The 22,403-nt window shown below is 37.8% G+C and overlaps 1 protein-coding gene across 7 annotated transcripts in view; it reads left to right on the forward strand.

The window, feature by feature from the left end:
* Positions 1-22,403, forward strand: part of DNM3 (dynamin 3) — a 643,298-nt gene that overhangs the window by 596,311 nt on the left and 24,584 nt on the right. For all 7 annotated transcript variants that reach the window (XM_010852107.1, XM_010852116.1, XM_010852123.1 and 4 more), the window contains 2 exons: positions 12,997-13,161; positions 22,018-22,244. In XM_010852107.1, coding sequence (XP_010850409.1) covers positions 12,997-13,161; positions 22,018-22,244 — 392 coding nt within the window. The remainder of the gene's footprint in view (positions 1-12,996; positions 13,162-22,017; positions 22,245-22,403) is intronic.

Genomic DNA, 22,403 nt, shown 5'->3' on the forward strand with positions numbered 1-22,403 from the left:
ATGGCACTCATTCTGACTGGCGTGAAATGGTACCTCATAGTGGTTTTGATTTGCATTTCTCTGATAATGAGTGATGTTGAGCATCTTTTCATGTGTTTGTTAGCCATCTGTATGTCTTCTTTGGAGAAATGTCTATTTAGATCTTTGGCCCATTTTTTGATTGGGTCATTTATTTTTCTGGAATTGAGCTGTAGGAGTTGCTTGTATATTTTTGAGATTAGTTGTTTGTCAGTCGCTTCATTTGCTATTATTTTCTCCCATTCTGAAGGCTGTCTTTTCACCTTGCTTATAGTTTCCTTTGATGTGCAGAAGCTTTTAAGTTTAATTAGGTCCCATTTGTTTATTTTTGCTTTTATTTCCAATATTCTGGGAGGTGGGTCATAGAGGATCCTGCTGTGATGTATGTCAGAGAGTGTTTTGCCTATGTTCTCCTCTAGGAGTTTTATAGTTTCTGGTCTTACGTTTAGATCTTTAATCCATTTTGAGTTTATTTTTGTGTATGGTGTTAGAAACTGCTCTAGTTTCATTCTTTTACAAGTGGTTGACCAGTTTTCCCAGCACCACTTGTTAAAGAGATGGTTTTTAATCCATTGTATATTCTTGCCTCCTTTGTCAAAGATAAGGTATCCATATGTGCGTGGATTTATCTCTGGGCTTTCTGTTTTTTTCCATTGATCAATATTTCTGTCTTTGTGCCAGTACCATACTGTCTTGATGACTGTGGCTTTGTAGTAGAGCCTGAAGTCAGGTAGGTTGATTCCTCCAGTTCCATTTTTATTTCTCAAGATAGCTTTGGCTATTCGAGGTTTTTTGTATTTCCATACAAATTGTGAAATTATTTGTTCTAGCTCTGTGAAGAATATAGTTGGTAGCTTGATAGGGATTGCATTGAATCTATAGATTGCTTTGGGTAGTATACTCATTTTCACTATATTGATTCTTCTGATCCATGAACATGGTATATTTCTCCATCTATTAGTGTCCTCTTTGATTTCTTTCACCAGTGTTTTATAGTTTTCTATATATAGGTCTTTAGTTTCTTTAGGTAGATATATTCCTAAGTATTTTTTTCTTTCCGTTGCAATGGTGAATGGAATTGTTTCCTTAATTTCTCTTTCAGTTTTTCTCATTATTAGTGTATAGGAATGCAAGGGATTTCTGTGTGTTGATTTTATATCCTGCTAACTTTACTATATTCATTGATTAGCTCTAGTAATTTTCTAGGTAATTTTAGGGTTTTCTATGTAGAGGACCATGTCATCTGCAAACAGCGAGAGTTTTACTTCTTCTTTTCCAATTTGGATTCCTTCTATTTCTCTTTCTGCTCTGATTGCTGTGGCCAAAACTTCCAAAACTGTGTTGAATAGTAATGGTGAAAGTGGGCACCCTTGTCTTGTTCCTGACTTTAGAGGAAATGCTTTCAATTTTTCACCATTGAGGATAATGTTTGCTGTGGGTTTGTCATATATAGCTTTTATTATGTTGAGGTATGTTCCTTCTATTCCTGCTCTCTGGAGAGTTTTTATCATAAATGGATGTTGAATTTTGTCAAAGGCTTTCTCTGCATCTATTGAGATAATCATATGGTTTTTATTTTTCAATTTGTTAATGTGGTGTATTTCATTGATTGATTTGCAGATATTGAAGAATCCTTGCATCCCTGGGATAAAGCCCACTTGGTCATAGTGTCTTTTAATGTGGCTACAGAAATGTGGCTTGCATTTTATCTCTATAGGATGACATATTTTATTTCTTTGGACTGTTAAGACACTGTATCCATCACCTGTTGGATGAGTAAGAATAAGTCTTAATTCTGAATAAATTTCTCAGTTTCAATTTAATTTCACTTTTAGTACTTAGTTTAACTGAGGTATTGTTAATGAGCAAGAGCAATGAGATGGTACATGAAAAATGAAAGTGAAAGTCACTCAGTCATGTCCAGCTCTTTGCAACCCCATGGACTATACAGTCCATGGAATTCTCCAGGTTAGAATATTGGTGTGGGTAATCATATTAACAGAAAATAATCTAAATTTCCTAAAGCATCTTTTAGATATTTTATCTGGATCATCTGGTAAGGCTGTTGGGGACCCTAGGATGTTGGCAAGGTGTATTCACTAAACCATCTGTATGCTAATGCTAAGTCACTTCAGTCGTGTCCGACTCTGTGCGACCCCATAGACGGCAGCCCACCAGGCTCCCCCGTCCCTGGGATTCTCCAGGCAAGAACACTGGAGTGGGTTGCATTTCCCTCTCCAATGCATGAAAGTGAAAAGTGAAAGTGAAGTTGCTCAGTCGTGTCCGACTCTTAGCGACCCCGTGGACTGCAGCCTACCAGGCTCCTCCGTCCATGGGATTTTCCAGGCAAGAGTACTGGAGTGGGGTGCCATGGCTGAAAATGTTGTCTTGAGACCTTTGAGAATTCTGCAGTAGAATCCCATTGACAACTTTATCAGCTACACTGTTCAGTGGACCTTGAAGAAATGTAAAACTCTTGACTATAGGTGCTTCTTTAAAGGCTTCATTTTTTTTTTCCAATACTCTTGAAAGACATAATGATTCTACCTAAAGAATTTTACCATTGTGTGTTTCTAATCCATTGCATTCTTTTATGTTTATTTTTACATATTTTTGCATGTAAAGCAAGTACTCTATTTACACTGAACTTTTAAGATAAGAGAGAACTAAATTAAAGCTACTGTGTACCATGCTGTTATTTTACTATATAGTTAGTCTCTTATGACCTCCCATGCTGTTTTCATAATACTTGAATTTTATCGCCCCTGATCTCCCTAGGACTTAAATAACTTTACTATAATGCATCAGTAGTCATCCACGTAAACATTTTTGAAGGACTGAACAACAAACAAATTCTGTTTTATAATAGTTATTTTTTTTCTTTCATATTTTTGTCCATCATCTAATCTGTGTGAGACCCAGTGTTCATTGCATAGACCTTATAACCCCTTAATACCCTGATTCTAATGAGAGTATCTGTTAAACAAATTGTATGATAGAAGTAATAATTTGAAATTTCCCTGCAGTTATGCATTTTTAGATGAGAATAATAGAATTCCCAAAGCATAAATTACTCTTGTGAAATGGTCATTTTTGTTCCTAGTCTTCAGGTATTTTCTTATAAATGATACCACTAGGATTTTTCTTGTGATCATAACGTTTGGTTACTTGAGTATGAAACATTTGTGATGATAGTGATCTTAGAAAATTAGCAGCAGCAAAAGCATCACTCTGAATCAAAGAAGAGCCTTCATCATGATCATCATGAAGAATTGTTTTATGTCTACAAGGCATTTCTCACCGGACTATCCTAGCAGCATTTGGAAGCATATGTTTTGTTTCAAGGTGTTTTCATATCACTTTTGCTGGTGGGGTGAGCATCAACCCCACCCTAGTCAAGAATGGAGAAGAGCTCATAGTATGTAACAGTTAAGAGGGTACATCCTGTAATCAAAATACCTGTATCGAATTCCCACCCTACCACTTATTAACTAAGTGACTTTAAACGAGTTTGCTTTTCAGACTCTTCAACTGTAAAATTCAAATAGTAACCATAATAAATAATGGTATCTACTTCATAAGGTTGCTGTAGGATTAAATGGGTTAGTATATGTAAAGCAGTTTGAATACTCCCTGACATTTTATTGTCATTTAGTGAGATTTTTTTCTCATCATAACTTTCAACGTAGAAACATTTTTATATGGTAGAAGTTAGTCTACCAATTTGGTTGAAGAAAAAAAGAAAAAATATAGCCCACTAACTAGTATGTGTACTAATGTAATAAGAATGCATCAGTGTAGTAATGGTGTCCTCTAAGAATTTTCTTAGCATCATTTTAGCCCTATAACATTTACCTTTTTGTTGAGATTAACTGCATATTTGCCATCAACTATTATGATCCTTACCTTCAAGAAACTTTCATTTTGGTTAGGGAAGTCAACATTTACATACCTAACTAAGATACAAGACAAAGGATCAAATGTCTAAACTGAATGTTCAGAGGGTGTTGTGTTTTAGAGGCAGCATTCAAAGATGTGTTGCATTTGCACTAAACCTTGAAGGATGAGTATGTGGAGGTGGAAGAAAAAGACTTTAGGCTGAGAGGACATCATGACTATCTCTGGATGTTTTCTTCACTTGGATTCTTTAGGACATAGGTAACAAATTAAATTCAAGTGTACTTAACTTTTTAAAACTAACAAAACCCTTTACTGCCTGGTATGACTGCACAGTCCAGAGGTAGACGGAGCTGTCAGAGCCAGATCCAGACATTCCAATAATGTCTTTAAATATCTGCCTCTCTCCATGTTTCATCTATACAGTTCTCCATGTTGACTTCATTCGCTGGCAGGTTTGAGCCCTCTTCACTCTGACGCAGGCTAGCCCTCAGGCTTACATCTTAAGAAGCTCTCATCCTAACTGAGAGGGAGCTTCTCCTTCTAACAGTTCTAACAGATGTGCAGTGATTGGCTTTTCTTGGTCACATTGCTGTCTGTCATCACAGAGGCCAGGCCAGATAGGTAGATTGGTGACAGGGTACTTGGCCTGATCCATGCAGTCCCATCTAACCACCAGAACTGAGAGTGGGGGAGAGGAGACTTCCCACATTCATATTTGGTCTATCAACAGAGGAGGGATGGCACGACCTTGTGATAGAATAGAGAGGATGAAGATGGATTATTTTTTAACTCATTTCCCTCTCACTTAGAGAATGCTAAGAAGTACAGTTAAATCATTTGAGTGGGACCATTGTAATTTCCCATCACAGCCTCCTTGATCTTCTGCTTCTCTGAATTCCTACAGCACCTATTAATTTCACTAAGCAATGTAACACTGAATCACATACTGTTTTATAATCTATAGTGAGACTGTGTATTAGCATTCTCCAGAAAAACAGAACCAATAGGATGTGCATGTTTTATACATATCGATATGTCTCTCTATATGAGTCAGTGATCCAATTTGAGTCTGAAGGCAGTCTGTTGTAGAAGAAACAAGAGCCAGTGTTGCAGATGAAGTCTAAAGAGAGTCTGCTGGAGAATTCTCTGCTGAGGGAGGCCAGTCTTTTTGTCCTATTCAAGCCTTCAACTGATTAGATAAGGCCCTCCCATATCACAGAGGACAATCTCCTTTAGTGAAAGTCCACCAATTTAGATGTTAATCTCATCCAAAAACACTTTCATAGAAATATTCAGAATGTTTGTATCAAATATCAGTATTCTAGTCCATGGTCCAGCGAAGTTGTCAAACAAAGTTAATCCTCACAGATTGTTTTTATGTTTACCTTTATTTTATCTGTTCCTGTGTTCTGGTGGTTTTTCTCTTTGGAAATATTCTAGTTCTTGTTCTGCTATTCCAAAAATATGTAATTACTTTTTAATCAAAAAGGAAATTTGTATCAGTTGATTGTCATTTCAGTTCTTTTAGTAAAAGGGTTTTATTTATGACAAAGTTAAATTTTAAACAGTTAATATTGTTAGTTAATCCTAATAGTTAATATTGAAAAATAACTTTGTCCCTTTTGAAATTACTAAAATAATCTAAAACCAAAAATGATGGTGAGGGGAATGGTTATCTTTGAAGAAACCTTTTAAATTGTTCTGTTTAGACTGTTTATTGTTTGGATGAAAGGTTGCTATTCATTGCAAGTAAACTCGGTATATAAAGATTGAAATTTTCCAAAACTAAATATTACCAATTGTAGAAAGAATTCTTAGTAATACTGTTTAGTAATATTTGATGTATTTATATATGTAATATATTTTATATATCTGTATTTTTCATATTTATAAACTTATCTGTTATATAAAGTAATACAGGCCTTTAGATTAAAACCTAGATTGGAATTATTATAACTTCTAGGAGTACCTCAACACAGAGCTTGTAAATTTTTAGATTTCTTTAAGAATCCTCATGGGCTTCCCTGGTAGCTCAGCTAGTAAAGAATCTGCCTGCAATGTGGGAGACCTAGGTTTGATCCCTGGGTTGGGAAGATCCCCTGGACAAGGGAATGGCTACCCACTCCAGTGTTCTGGTCTGGAGAGTTTCATGGACTGTATAGTCCATGGGGTCGCAAAGAGTCAGACATGACTAAGCAACTTTCACTTGCACCCACTTCAGTATTCTTGGGCTTCCCTGGTGGCTCAGCTGGTAAAGAATCCTGATGCCTGCAATACGGGAGACCTGGGTTTGATCCCTGGGTTGGGAAGATCCCCTGGAGAAGGGAAAGGCTACCCACTCCAGTATCCTGGCCTGGAGAATTCCATGGACTATACGGTCCATGACCCCATGAGTCAGACAGGACTGAGTGACTTTCACTTTCACTTTCAGACATACAGGGCACTGGACAGAAATATACTGTTAGGCAGCTGTTGAGCTAAATGAGAGTTAAAAAAAAAAAAGATATATAGCTACATCAGAATTAAGATAGGTTTGTTGTTGTTGTTAATCAAATAATTATCTTTAAAACCCTAAAGGTTTTCTCAATGTCTGTTTAATTTCATATTAATCTTACATAGTTTTATAATGTTTATCATGATGTTATATAAGATGAAGAGATACAAAGCTATAGAGAGACTAAAAAATTAACAGTAGGTAAAGGAGAAGAGTCAAGGAAGGAAAATAACAGAATCAGAAAAAGTTGGGTCCTGCCTGCTAACATAGTGGTTATCCCCTGTATACCCTGGATCAGGTGAGGCTCAGTGTTTTCTCCTGTAATAGGGCTATTTCTTACAGAATGGAGGTGCAAATTAATGCCCCTTTGCTTCCCAGTGTTCTGACTACAAATACCACTCACATCTGTAGACATCTTCAGACTGTTAAAATCTTTATATCAATTGAAATACAATTCTCAATGCAGATAGCTGTTTACCCTTTCCAGGCAAAGAAGAGGCTGAACTCATTTGTAGGAATCTAAGAGATCATGCTGTATAACAATACCCCAGTTATCTGAAGCTCAGTCGCTCAGGTTCCTTCAGAAACAGAAATCCAATCCCTCAGGAAATGGCCTGGGTTGGTTAGTTTTTTCCGTCATTTATTCCACAATATTTACGAAGCTCCTGTTAAATGTAGGGCCCTATGCTAAGTACTAGGGCCCTGTGCTAAGTACTAGGGGAAAGTAATGAGCGTGGTCTCTCGGCCTGCCTTTGAAATCTTACCCAACTCTGAAGGTCCATCTCGAATGCTGCTATCAGTAAAGACTCCCCAGAAGCCCACCGTGCTTGAGCTCACCTTTGACTCACTAATTCATCTGACACTGTGTTACCCTGCTACAAGCAAGGTGTGTGGTTTTAGGCTTCATTTATGTCTCTCACAGACCACATCAGGCACTACGTAAACATTTGTATTGACTTTATAGTGAAATACCTGTCCCAAAATAACAGACCACAGCCTCGACTATCCTCAAAGACTTCCTGAAGCATGTTTCTCCCACAGTCTTTTTTTAAAAGTTTGGTTGCCTCCCTTTCTGGCCTCTGCGAATTAGAAGTGAATGGGAGTGGGGAAAGGTTTTTACTGAGACAATCTCCATAAGGTGGAGCTGGAAGATTCAAAGCAGCATTACCATGGCAACATATTTTCATAATGATGACCTGCTTCACTAAGAAAAGTTAAATTATATTTTTTACCCTTTGTTTGAAAAGGAAATGGCAACCCACTCCAGTATTATTGCCTGGAGAATCCCATGGACAGAGGAGCCTGGTGAGCTACAGTCCATGGGGTCACAAAGAGTCAGACACGACTGAGCAACTAACACACACACACCCTTTGTTTACAGTAGTGGAGAACTGTATAACAATAATAAGATGCTGGTTATGTGAAAAAAATCAGTTGTGTAAATCTGGAGGTTATCTCCCTAAGTTCTCCACTGGTGAGAAGAGACACAGCAAAGCCCCCTTGAGCTCTGTAGTATGTTTATGTGTATATTCCTGACGGGACACTTTGTATCTCTGTTATTTCACTTTTAAAGAGTGCAGTTCTGTGCATGTATGCTAAGTCGCTTCACTCATGTCCAACTCTTTGAGGCTCTATGGATTGTAGTCCATCAGGCTCCTCTGTCATGGAGATTCTCCAGGCAAGAATACTGGAGTGGGTTGCTATGCCTGCCTCCAGGGGATCTGTCCAACCCAGGGATTGAACCCACATCTCTATGTCTCCTGCATTGGCAGGTGAGTTCTTTACCATTAGCGCCACCTGGGAAGCCCCCAAAGGGTGCAGTCACCAGCCTTATTCAGATGGTTTCAGGATCCTCAAAGAAGCTTATGACATAAGTAAGAGCTTTAAGGAAAGGAAGGAGACAAAGACAAAACATGAAAAATAGACATCTTGGTAAAGCCCAGAGTTTTTCTGTAGTGGATGCTTTGAGGTATGGCAGGAATTATTTCTGATCTGGCTCCTTCATTCTTTGACCTGTTGAAGTTTCAGGTCTTTGTGTGTTAGTAACTCAGTCGTATCCGACTCTCTGCAACCCCATGAACTGTAACCCGCCAGGTTTCTCTGTCTATGGAATTCCCCAGGCAAGAATACTGGAGTGGATTGCCATTCCCTTCTCCATTCAAGTTTTTAGGAAAAAGCATTTAAATTAAAATTTTATACAGCAGCCTATTTCTTGAATACTGTGTAAATAATATTAATTTTTACAAGCAATTCTAAGTTGTTATTTTTGATTATTTAAATTGCATTAGATTTCTCAAAAGCTATTTAGAAAAAAAATTACAATAGGAAGGCCTGTCCATTGTTATTTTTCAAAAGGAAAGCTGGTTTTCACAATATTATTCACATTTTGTAAACAGCATCAATGAACCTGCACATAAAAGGTTAAATGTTTGCAGACCATTCTTTTTTTGCCTCAAAGATCAGAGACAAATTACTATTTTTATTTTACATTCCCTTGATGAGGATAATGATAAACAGCTGTCACTTCAGTGCTTAGACTGCAAAGAATCCTATCGCAATCCTATAATTTAAACAAAGAAAAAATACACAGTCATACACAGTATTCATACAGAAAAGAGAATCATAGAGATTTGCTTAAGGGAGCATTTGCTCTCTGCAGTTACTCGGTTAAAAGAAAAAATTCTACATATGTACATTTCCCCCATTCATCTTAGACATATTAGAAGGGACAATTACTCCTCTCTTTCTAAAATCATAACTTGAATTCTGTGACTCCCCATCATGCCCATGGTCTTATCAGAGTAGTTAAGATTTACATGTAACTACACATCTACTAGGATTTCTAAAACCTAAAGAGAATTTCTAATTATTTTACTGGTTATTCTGAAATGTTTCTTCTGTTTTTTAAATGTTGAGAATTGAACTGTTCAGTGTTCTCTATTCACTCCAATTTTTTGCTTATTACTTTCATCTGGTTTCAAAAAGTGAAAGTCAATGTCTTTTGCATATTTTGATATGCAGAAATTAAAGCAAGGCTAGAAGTTAAGTATAGGGTAAAGTGGGAAAATTTAGTGTTTCTATATGAAAATAGAAATGGTGGTATAATTTTCCTGGTGTTTCATTTTCCTAGAGGTTCTTTTAATAAATACTGTTTATTCTGGTTTTCTCTTTTGGCTCAATCATATTTTTTATTTTTACAAATATAAGTATTTAAATGTCATCTTTTCCTAGAAACTCTTTTTACATTTATTATTTTATCTGTGAAACTGATTTGACAAATTATGGGTTTTTCCCCTTTTCATAATAGTTCTTATTTTTTTTATACCTAAAAAAAAATAGAAATTGGCTTCACATTGTATCCAAGGATCAAACCCAGGTCTCCCACATTGCAGGTGGATTCTTTACCGACTGAGCCACCAGGGAAGCCCAAGAATACTGGAGTGGCTAGCCTATCCCTTCTCCAGGGGATCTTCCTGACCCGGGAATCGAACTGGGGTCTCCTGCATTGCAGGCAGATTCTTTATCAGCTGAGCTACCATAGTAGCCCCTCACATTATATTCACCTTATATTTGTTGAACATTTCAGCTCTCAGAGCCTCAGCACGCTCTTAGGTTGACGATAACAGGTACCCACCTCCTAAGGCTGTGGTGTGGATCATCTACGTAAAGTGTTTAGCACAGTACCTAGAACACAGAAAGTGCTCAAACATGTTCCTGGCAGAGAAAGTATGTTGATGCTAAAATGCCATCATCCCCTTTTGTTAAATACGACAGCAAAATCCCAGTATGTTTCAGGTCAGAGAGATGAAATAAAATGCATTTTATCTATTATGGAGATATATATTGCTTTACGTAAAAGGTGTTTTCCTCAGAAAGCTGTAGGTCATGTATTTTCACTTGATACATACAGGATTTCATCGTCATTTTATCATCCTCACTATAATCAGGGCTTCCCTGGTGACTCAGATGGTAAAGAATCTGTCTGCAATGCAGGAGACCTGGGTTTGATCCCTGGGTCAGGAAGATCCCCTGGAGAAAGGAATGACAACCTAATCCAGTATTCTTGCCTAGAGAATCCCATGGGCGGAGGAGCCTGGTGGGCTACAGTCCATGGGTTCGCAAAGAGTCAGAGGGGACGCAGCAACTACTACTTTCACTTTCACTATGATTAAGTAGTAGTGGATCCTAATTCATCAACTTGGGATTTCTCTCATCTCCAATTTTGTAACAAATAGGCACTCTTAGAGATCCTGAAATGTACTGAGGCAGCCTCCTTGATTTAGGCAAAGCCTTTTTAGTATCAACTCCTCCTCCTTCTCTTTCTCTGGTACATCAAGCTTTGTGCTAGCTGATGAGAAGGGAGAATTAAACAAGACCCTGGAGTCTAATAGTGGGAGAAGCATACCTAGGCTGGATATAAATCATAGATGGTAGTACAAGACACAGATGAAGTACTGTGCAGGGAGTGACGGTGGGTCTGAGGGCCACTGGGAGTTTGTCTAGAAGAGGTGATGGTGAAGCTGACTTTTAAAAGATAAAAGGTCTTCACAGATGGAAGGAGGGGATTCCACGGAAAGAGACTAGCTTGTAGAAAACATGGAGATTTAAAAATAGTAGTTTGCTATTTTTATATTATTTGAATTGAAAATGTCTTGTGCTCAAATTTTTCAGCTTAAATTTTCATAATGTGTGTTGAGAACCTAGCAGCTCTCTAACTCATTGCATGAATATTCAGAAAGGAAAGAAAGAAACTAACATTATTGAGAAGCCACAAGGCCCTTAGCTAGGTTACTTCATATGCATTATCTCATTTATCCCCATTTTAAAGATGGGGAAGCTGAGTTTCAGTTACATTAAATAAGTGAGGTGTGGCCACACAACCGTACCTAATAAAGCCTGAGTTTAAACCTAAATTTTTACTTTCAAATACGATGCCCTTAAGACAACATTGCAGTTACCACTGATTCTTAGAATTTAAGCTTAGTGTGGCACACAATCTTCAGTAGTTTTTAATGCCCTGGGGAGTTTTTTTCACTGCCTTTGCTGATCTTCCCTCTATCACTTTACCACTTTATCACCCTAGTTACCTATTTATCCCAAATCCTATTGTGCTTATATTACAAATTAATGATAAAAGTAAGGAACTACCTGATTTACTTCTTTCAGTGACCAAAGACCATTTAAAAAGAAATACTATAGGGATAGGGAAACAACTGTCATTATTGACATCTAATCCCCTCTCTTGCTGCAGCAGCAGTAAGATGCCTCAGAAATGTCCTCCAGTTGTCATCATCAAGTATGTGACTCGACTCAGGTTTGGAAAGTAACTGTTGTGTTTTAGAGTTAGCACATATTATTTTAATATTTGTAAGGTGTTAGAAAAGCAACAGAAGCCTATATAAATGTTTAAAACTAATTTCTATCTTTGTTATTGTTGATCTTGTGGCCTACAAATATGCCTTTCACACATACGTATTGATCCAAAGTTAACACTTATTTATAGATCCATTTAAGCAATTCAGCACAGTGCTTTGACAAGAACTGATTGGATGATTAAAAACCTGGCAGATCAAAGTAGGTACATTTCCAAAGAAAATTACTTCATGTCCACATTGGAAGCAATAAATTATATCCCCCTCTTTTTTTGCATTAGTAATTAAATCTTTCCAAATGCTAGAAAGCAGCCAGACCACTAACAGTATTTGTATCATGTTCTGGGGCTTAGATGGTTCAACCTGACTTGAAATGGAGACCATTTATTCTAAATTGATTTCAATGCCAAGCCAACAGGTCAGCCCTTAATGATGAAGATGCCCAGCCCAGCCTCTGGTGGATAAGCCAAAATTAATTAACTCAAGTTGCAGAGTATAGAAAACAGATGCTTCTCTCATGTTGCACAAATAAATGCTTTGTGTTTGGATGTATTCTGTTTTATTCAAAGAATAACAAGTTGGAAGTTAAAACTCTAAGTTTTTCACAGTGGAGCCAGCCTTTAGTAGTGATGACAGAAGCATGAATTTATAGAACAAATTCCAGCAAGTGCATGGAAAAATGCATTATTCCCTGTATCTCTTATTTTGGCTCCAGGCCAGGCCTAGGAGATTTAGTTTTAAATCTGGACTGATCCAAGTGCTGATCCATTCCAGAGCAGACCTAGGAGTTCCAAAACACCACCAAGGTTATTTCTAATCTATAGAATCCCTGGAGACCCCTCCCAGAGGTTTACATCTGCATCAGATACTTGGATTCAGTTCTTTGGCCAACTTGCAAATGGCTTAAGATTACATTGTTCTCCAGAAGTACGTTGTTAGGTGCACTGTTTATCTGATTGTCTGTCTAAACATTCATTCAGAATCCCAGTATTTTGCTTTTCCTTGATTGTGGCCAGCTAAAGGTAGAATAATAACTGCGTGGTTCTGATCTCTTTTGAGAATAAATGGCTGTTTGATAAGATAAAGATGTTACCATCTGGTAGTACAACTTCAAATTCAGTAAACAGAAGTCAATCATATGATAATGTCTGGTATTTTTTTTTCTTCTGAATCAATGTGAAATAATCCTTGTTTTTCTTTCCTTTCTGTTAGACTGAAAATGATGAGAATGGCCAAGCAGAAAACTTTTCTATGGACCCACAGTTGGAGAGACAAGTGGAGACCATTCGCAACCTTGTAGACTCCTATATGTCTATTATCAACAAATGTATCCGAGACCTAATCCCCAAAACAATAATGCACCTTATGATCAATAATGTAAGTGTTTATCAGCTGTCTCATTTTTAACTTCTAATCCCATACTAGCGTGGAAATTGCTCACACTCTCTTCAGCTTCTTTGTGATATTTTCTGGATGGTCAAAACACCTATTACCCAGGCTTATCATTTTCCATTACAAGTGGTAATTGACTGAGTGGAAGGGAACTTAGGAAAGAAAACATAAATTACTTCTAGCTACAGTAAAGTGGTATTTCCTATTGGCTGTCTCCTCTAGAAGGGTGTGAATTTGTTCATGATAAAGCAGAGAAAAAATACTATAGTCAAGGAATAAATTAGTTGCAAAGCCAGGAATAAAACCAGATACCCTGGCTTCTAGACTTTGAAGCAAAAGATATCTATTCTTTTCTACATATTCATACAGAATACGGTAATATGGTTCTTCTCACCTTCTAAAAATTATAGAATACTATTTTAACCTAGCAAAGGGCTTTTTGCCCTATCACCATGGATACAAAATGAGTTTCTTTTTCTTTTCTAAGGTAAGATGATAGAACCAAGGATCTCAAAGTAATTGATCTATATTTCATAGAATCTTTCCCTTTTCATGGTTATCTTTACAGCAGTCAGGAAATGATACTTAAATTACATGGTCTGGTTTGGTTCTTTTGGTCGCTACTTTGCTAAACTATAAATAATACCGCTTTATTTGAGAACTTATCTTTTAGATAAGATAGGCTATAATGGGGTGTTTTATAGCAGGCTTTTCTGATTCTTGAAAAGTACACCACCAATTTTATTCTTTATTATCTTCTAAGGACACATTTTTATTTAAATCAATAATATATTATTAGCATTTGCTTGTAACAAAAATTAGATGGTAAAGTACAAAAGAGCCCCACCCTAGAATTCAGGAGAAACCTGGATTCTATACTTGGTTCTGTTACAAACTCTGTTGTTGTTCAGTCGCTCAGTCATGTCCTGCTCTTTGTGACCCCATGGACTACAGCACACCAGGCTTCCCTGTCCTTCACTCTCTCCCTGAGGTTGCTTACTCATGTCTGTTGAATCGATGATACCATCCAACTGTCTCAACCCCTGTTGCCCCCTTCCCTTCTGCCCTCAATCTTTCCCATCATCAGAGTCTTTTTCAATGACTCGGCTGTTCGTATCAGGTGGCCAAAGTATTGGAGCTTCAGTTTCAGCATCAGTCCTTCCAATGAATATTCAGGGTTGATATCCTTTAGGATTGACTGGTTTGATCTTGCTATCCAAGGAACTCTCAAGAGTCTTCTCCAGCACCACGGTTCGAAAGCATCAGTTCTTCAGCACTCACCCTTTTTATGGTCCAGCTCTCACATCAGTACATGACTACTGGAAAAACAGTAGCTTTGACTATACAGACCTTTGTTGGAAAGTGATATCTCTGCTTTTTAATACACTGTCTAGATTTAACCTAAAACAATCCTTTGTGTCTTTCTATTTCCTCCATATATAAAATATGAATCATAAAAAGGTATCTGGATTAGTTATTTGTTCCCCAAGATAGTATATATGGAAGTATCAATACAATGAAAAGTATAGTTGTAAGAAACTAATATGGCTGCCTACTAAAGAATTGAAATAACCATTATCCATATATTAAGATTCCTTTCAAAATTCTAAGTTTGACAGTTTGTTGTTCATGATGTATGAGTTCCTTGACTTGAAGACCCCAGTCACATGAGCAATCTTGTTTCTAACTCACTTTATTTTCATACACATTTCATTTATTCAAACAAGGTGAGCAGAATGCTTTGAAGTATCAGCAGCAGGTAAGCAATGTATTGGAAATGTATTGGAAACTATAAATTATATACTTAAGCTTAGTCAATGGCCTGCTGTGTGACCTGAAGCAAATCATTTGGCCCCTCTAGACTGAAGTCAGTCACTTCTAAGACTACACTAGGAACCCTGAGCTGCCCCCCAGAATTGTCAGAGAACATAATAAATGTGACTCTATGCCATTTTGAAAAATATAAAGTACTAAACAAATAGTCTGTGTATTTTTCAAATTACCCTCTTAACTTCACTTAAATGAGTTCAGGTTGTTTTGCTGTGGAATCCAGGCACTTGCTTATTTAAACATTTTCCTGATTAAGAATCATTTATCTTTTCCCTGTTTTACCTAGAGTCATTAGTGCTGCCATCAGTTCAAACGCTGCTCTGCTCTGCACTATATTAAATCATCAGCACAGGAAATAGCACTTCCTGTCTATAGCTGTGAGGAGTGGCTTGACATAAATTAGTCAAAAGGGGGAAAAAAAAACTGATTGCAGATCTATCCTACTTTCACCTTCTCAAGAAACACACACACAAAGAAACATGAGGATAATTGCCCTTACCCCTCACCACTCACTTGCTTTATGAGATGGCAAAACCCCTACCTAAAGGTATTATCCATTGAAGTGAAGTTCTGCTAATTGTCCTCAAGGAGACCTCACATAAGAGTCATGAGAAAGAACACTTCAATTAAGACTTGATCTCCAAGGTCAAACCTTGAGGTAGAGATTGATAGGAATGTGGAGAAAGTAAAAACATTATGTAATGCTGGATTCTTATGACATTATGGCTATCTTTGTTTGAATATAATATTTTATATCTACCAGAAAATAGTTTTATACATCTAGGATGATTGCTTTCATTTGGATATTATTTTATCCACATTTTTACCATATATGTAAAAGTATATAGAGCTTCCCTGGTGGCTGAGTGGTAAAGAATCTACATGCCAATGCAGGAAATGCAGGTTCAATCCCTGGTCTGGGAAGATCCCCTAGAGAAGGAAATGGCAACCCACTCCAATATTTTTGCCTGGAGAGCCCAGTGGAGCTTGGTGTTCTACAGTCCATGGGGTCGCAAAGAGCTGGACATGACTTAATGACTGCAAAACAAAAATGAAAGTATATAGTTTTATATATGTGTGTGTATATAATATAAATTTATATGTATAATTATGTATATGTAAAAATACAAATCCCTTTTAAAAAAAATATATTCTCATGACATCTTATGGTACAGAACGTCTGATCCCTTTTTGTTCATTCCAAAAGCACCCTTTTGAGTACAAGGAACAGAAACACACTGAATACCCAGTACTGTGTCATACATATGTGTTGATTTTTTTTTTTTTAAACTTAAAGTGAAGAGATCTTCAAGTGAAAGAATTAATCTTAAAATCATAACAAGAAAACTAAATACTTTGACTCCTCATTCTGAATTCCATCTCCTTAACCCCGCTATTTCTAAAAATGGTTGTGGATGAAAAAGCCAGTTGTTCCTGCAGAACTGATAAATGCCTAAAACCGGGTCCTCTATTTGTTAACTATCACTATTGAAAGCCAGGCTGTGGCCTTTCCTCTCTGAAATGGGAATGGCTACTCTGCCTTCTGAAAACGAATATGTTTCAGCCAACTTTCATAAAGTTCAGAATTTGGTGGGCAGTTTCCTTTGAAAGTTTACATTAAGTGTTCTGCCACTCAAGTCTCCATATGGAATTGTTTAAGAAGTTTAAAGCCAGCAATAAATGCCTCGCCTCAGACATACTGTAAGCCTTTGTCTATTGAAATGCAGCAGCTGTTTCATTGCTTAAACATACCAGGTAACAGCGGCACAAAGAAATAGCAAGTTTATGACAGGCGGTTTTTCCGCACAGGCTACAGGCAAAGCGACAGAGTTTTGTTTGAGACTTTAAAGAAAACACACATATAACACCGCATAGCAAGCACATCTCGATGGCCTCTTCTTCTAGCTCACACTACCAGAAGTTCTCGATTAGAGAATCAAGAAAGTGAATCCAGCTTTATTTGAAAAGTGTCAGTGGCAAAGCAGCACATAAGTTTGTGTTTGAACCCATAGGACAGCCACCTGTTGGGTACTCATGATTTTGTTCCATTTCAAATGAAGAAGTTGAGGCCCCCAAGAGGCTAAGTGACTTGCCCAAGATCACACAGCTGGCGGTGGCAGGATCATGACTAAAATCCACCTCCACGTCTTCTCATTCATGGTCTGATATTCTCTCCAGTCCACCACCAGACAGTGCATATGGCAAGGTTCAGAACATTGTTAGTCTTCTCAAACCAGGGGGGTGGGCTCTGATCCCCATAGCATATACATAGGCTGTCTTCCCAGAGGGTTCATTTTACTTGAAAATTTGATTAGGGTTTGTTTGAATACGAGAAACAATGTTTTGAATCTTAACTAGTAAGTAATTTAAAACATTGTTCCTTGTAGTCAAACAAACCCAGCTAATACAAAATAGAATGTAAAGTTTTATGAAACATTTTAAGAACCAAATATGAAACCTGGAGGCATTTCACACTTGGAGCCTGTGCCCCCGGACCCCTGGAGGTCTACTTTCACTCTCCTTGGCCAGTGGCCCTTTGGTGGAAAATTAGTAACATGTGCCCTAGTTCCACAACTTATTGTAACTTTAACGTGTATGAAGTAGAGTGTTATTTTAAATGTTCATTATTTGAAGGGAAAGAACATCTTAAATACCAGAGCACTAATTTATTTCCACCAGTCAAGAATTCTGTATCCTGCTCAAGAAACAGATCCCAACTAAGACCCAGAAGCCTCACAAGCCCCACTTTTGCTCCCCTCCACCCCCCACCATCACTCACCACCAAAGGTAACTCTCCTGCTTTACATCATAGATTAGTTCTGCCGTACTTGAACTTTGGAATTATACGGTATGTACTTTTTTCTGCCCATCTTCTTTGCTCAACCTTTGTGAGTCAAAGGATATTCCTTTTCAAAGGAAAACTTGGTTGGTCTTTACCAAAATGAAATCCTGGGAAATGGAAAGCAGTCTTAAGTAGAAATTAGAGAATTGTGAGATCCCAAGGAATCTATATATTCTAACCAAGCCCCTCTCTAAAGCTGAACACAATTAAACTTCTTAATTAAGTTTTTATAGGTATATTCATGTGAATGAAACTTATCACTGTGCCATTCTGTGGCCCCTCCTGTCTCGAAACAAAAAGGTTTTAAGGAAATGGTCTTCTAAGTAACTGAATTGTATGAAAATTCTATAAATATCTCTTCTAATTGTGAAGGCTTTAAATGGTTTTAGTAATAAAGACAAAGAAGAAAGTTAAAGATTCAAAAATACTGCAGGTTGCTAGAGAAGGGTTAAAGTCAGAAAGAGAGGAAAACATGTGGAACGTTTTTAATGACCTCACATTCCTTTACACTGAGCAGAACGACATGGCGCAGTAATGCCTGTTTATCTAGCCTGTGGAGTTTGAACTGGAATGAGGCTTTGTGCGTGAGAATTTTTTGGTGAACCTCACAAAGATGTATAGGTTATAAAGTGTTATAATTAAAGCCGTAAAGATTCTTTCAAATCTCGCATCCAAGTATAATTAGTTTAGGTCATGTTCTGTAAGGTATTTTCTCAATGCTATCATTTAAAAGGGATCCACTTGGCCTCCAATTGTGCAGAATCCTTGATTTAAATATTTGTAACATTGACATACAAACTGCTCAGAAAGTCCCTGAAGTGTCTGGAAACTCCCCAAAGTCCCCCCTACCTTTGTTCCAGTTATAGCATTACAAAGTGAGGCTAGCAGGAGGAGAAGAGTTATAAATTTTCTTACGTGCAAAATAAATGTTAACTTCGCTCTACGTGAACTGTGTCACTTGATGCTGGCACTATTGCCCTAGCTGCCTATCTCTACATACCTAATCCCAATTTAGACCTTATACTATAAAAAGATAGCTTTTGTTGATGGAGCACTGCCTAAATGCTAGGCATCAAGCCTACCAGGCTCCTCTGTCCATGGAATTCTCCAGGCAAGAATACTTGAGCAGATAGCCATTCCCTTCTCCAGGGGATCTTCCTGACCATGGGATCGAAACCAGGTCTCTCTCATTGCAAGCACATTCTTTACCATCTGGGCCACCAGGAAAGCCCTGGCATCATGCTAGGCAATATATATTCACTGTTTCACTGAATCCTTGCACCAACTCTTTTTTTTTTTTTTTCTTATACCAACTCTTGAGGCAGCTCCTACCTTTAACCTCATTTTGCAGATCAGGAATCTGAAACTCAAAAATGTTAAGTTTTTTGTCCAAGAACAATAAATGTTAGAGCTAGGACTCAAATTCATTTTTGGACTGTGACACGTGGCTTGTGGGATCTTAGTTCCCCAACCAGTGATCGAACCTGTACCCCTACATTGGAAGCATGGTGTCTTAACCACTGGCCCAGCAGGGAAGTCCTGTAGGACTCAAATTTTGAGCTGTCTCATTCCAAAGAATATGCCCTTAACCACTGTACTATATTGCCACTTTCTCTTATGCTAAAAATCATTCATATTATTTCAGGACATTGCTAAATCTATTGGGTAGTAGGCAGGTTTTAATGTGTAACATTTTGATGTGGAAGAGTTGATTCAAGGCAGATCTTTGATCAGAATGCCGAAGCAGGCTCTTATTATTTTATTTCGTGGTTTGTTTGACAGTTGCTTCTTAATTCAGATCTGCTTTAAATCTATTCTTGGAAGGACCTTCTTTTAAATTGTGTTTAATAGATTCTAAGTGATACTCCAGGAAGATGTAAAGCTTCAAAAGAGCTTAACCTAACTGATGGTCAATGCCAGGAAACTTGTCTGGTTTTGAGTTTGGAGTTGCACCATCTCTCCAAGTACTTACACACCTCACAGTGGAAGATTTGTGCAAATGTGTATGACTCCTTGGGCACCTGCAAGTGTGTTTAGCAGTAAATAAATCTTCAAGGAGGAGAACAGTTCTTAAGCCAAATTTACTGTCTTTTCTCTAAACCTGACTTTCCTTGACTTCCACTCACCCAAACTTCAATGCTTCAAGGGTCTTTGTTCCTTTCTTCCTTGCCCCTCATAGCCAAACAGCACCAAGTCCAGCTGGTTTTTCCTTTATAATATCATTTATCTGTGTCCATATTTTCTATTCCACAGCAACCTTGCTAAATTAAACCCTTATCATTCCATAAATCTGCAGTGATCTTCTGACAGAATTCTTTATCTCTACTACCACTCTTGCAAATTCTTTTCCAATCACAGCCAGATTGACTTTCCTAAAACTCTCTTTTATTATTTCACTTACTTGCTTTAAAAGCCTTCCATGGCTCCCCATTGCCAAGTGGATAAAGTTCAAATACTTTTCCTTGGCTTTCAAGGCCTTCACATCTGGCCCCAAGTTACCTGGCCAAATTTACCTTCTACAGCCATCACACATAAACTTCCCCTTCCACCAGACAGTTGCCTGGATACATCTTATGTATTAGATTGCTTCTACATTTAAATCATTCCTGGTTTACAGAATATGTACAGAGAACAGTTTTTATTTATTTCACAACAGAGCTGTGATTTAGCTGAATTCTCTGATTAGTAGAATTATTCACATGGTTTGATACCTTTAAAAAATAGTGAAGTTATGTGTTTTAGAATCTTGTCATTTCTGAGTTACAAATTTAACTACAATCCAGGAATCTTGAGCATCTGATAAGTGTTCTGTTGTCTGCTTGAATTTGTAACAATTAAATATACTCGCTTTTGGCCTTTCATAGCTCTAGTGACTCTAGATAAGTGTTAACTTTCTCTTAACAGAGGCATTGAAAAATCCAAGTTGGTTTATTTTTCTAGGCTTAAGTTAAGTGACATACTTGTGTACCACACTATAATCCTGACGCTTAACTGTAAATTATCTTTTCTAGTCACTCAAAGTGAGGCAAGGGGGTCATGGAAAGAGCACTAGACAAGTCCGAAGATGTGGGGTTCAACTTAATGTTGTGTGACTTTGGGCAAGTTACTTAACTTCTCTGAGCTTCATTCAGTTCCTTCATCTGTAAAATTGGGATAATAATACATGCTTCATACATATGCAGTGAGAATTAAATCAGATACCTTGTGAAGACACATTGGATTTCATTGATTCTCACATTCACTTTTTTCCACATTTAACATTTCTGACACGAGGATGCATGTGACACTCAGTGATACCTTGGCATTCTGTCGTAGTTTAGTTGACAGTGGTTTTCCTTTCTTAGTGGCACGTAAAAGAGTGGTGTGTCTCAAAATCAGGGGTGTCTTAGACTTGATGAAATACAGTTATTGATTCTCTCTCCCTCAAGGCTATGTGACAACCCATCCTTTCCATTCTCATCCTGCCACAAAATGCCCCTCCCCAAAGACTCACATGAATTGTTCATATTTTAATTTATTTTCTTATATGAAATTTTATGTCATATAAGGTTAACTATGGAACCTTATGTCAGTCTTCATCACTGTTAAGCTCTGGAAACCAGAGAATGTATCACTTTTTTTGTAAATGAACTTGCATAATTATATATGATTCTATATTTAATACATATTCACTGGTACTAATTCCACTTTTGAGACAACATGGAAACCTGGGGTCTTAATAGTATTCCAGGGATTTTTGGTAAAAGATAGGTAAAGGGCTGAAACACCAAGGAATACATAGCTTGTGTTACTACCTAAGTTTCCCTACATCATTGTTTCCTATTGAAAATACCACCACTTACCTGCTGGCACTTTCCCTTGTCTATAAACCAAGCAGCCACAGACAACACTGCAGAAATGCTTGTACGACCAATAGGCCTTGTCCTGATGATGGCGAGGTTTGGCCCTCTTTTCAACTACCTGTTTTTCTTTAGTATCAACGGCCGTCAGACAGAGAGGAAAACTGTTACTGGCATCGGGAGGCTAATGAAGAAAGAGGAGTGAACATGCATGATGGGTCCCCTTTCCCAGAGTGAACTTTTGTGGACTTTGTCCACAGGCTCTGAACCAGTTTATCATTCAGTCACTCATTCATTTCCATTTTTCACTTTTCTGCGGTGACTCGACAGGTTAAAGATTTCATAAATTCCGAGCTCCTAGCACAGTTATATTCTTCAGAGGACCAAAATACCCTGATGGAGGAGTCTGCGGAGCAGGCTCAGCGCCGGGACGAGATGCTTCGAATGTACCAGGCCCTTAAAGAAGCCCTCGTGGTCATCGGCGACATCAACACAGCCACGACGTTCACACCCGCACCACCACCTGTGGACGACTCCTGGATCCAGCATTCCCGCAGGTAGGAAGATGGTGCCCCCAATGCCAGAGGCCTCCCAGCTTGTCCACAGTCGTTTTCTGAATGTGCTTCCCTAAACCGATACGAAGAAGAAGAAGTGAAATTGCTCAGTCGTGTCCGACTCTTTGCGACCCCATGGACACCAGGCTCCTCCGTCCGTGG

The sequence above is a fragment of the Bison bison genome, unplaced genomic scaffold, assembly GCF_000754665.1.
Source record: "Bison bison bison isolate TAMUID 2011002044 unplaced genomic scaffold, Bison_UMD1.0 scf7180017851926, whole genome shotgun sequence".
NCBI lineage: Eukaryota > Metazoa > Chordata > Mammalia > Artiodactyla > Bovidae > Bison > Bison bison.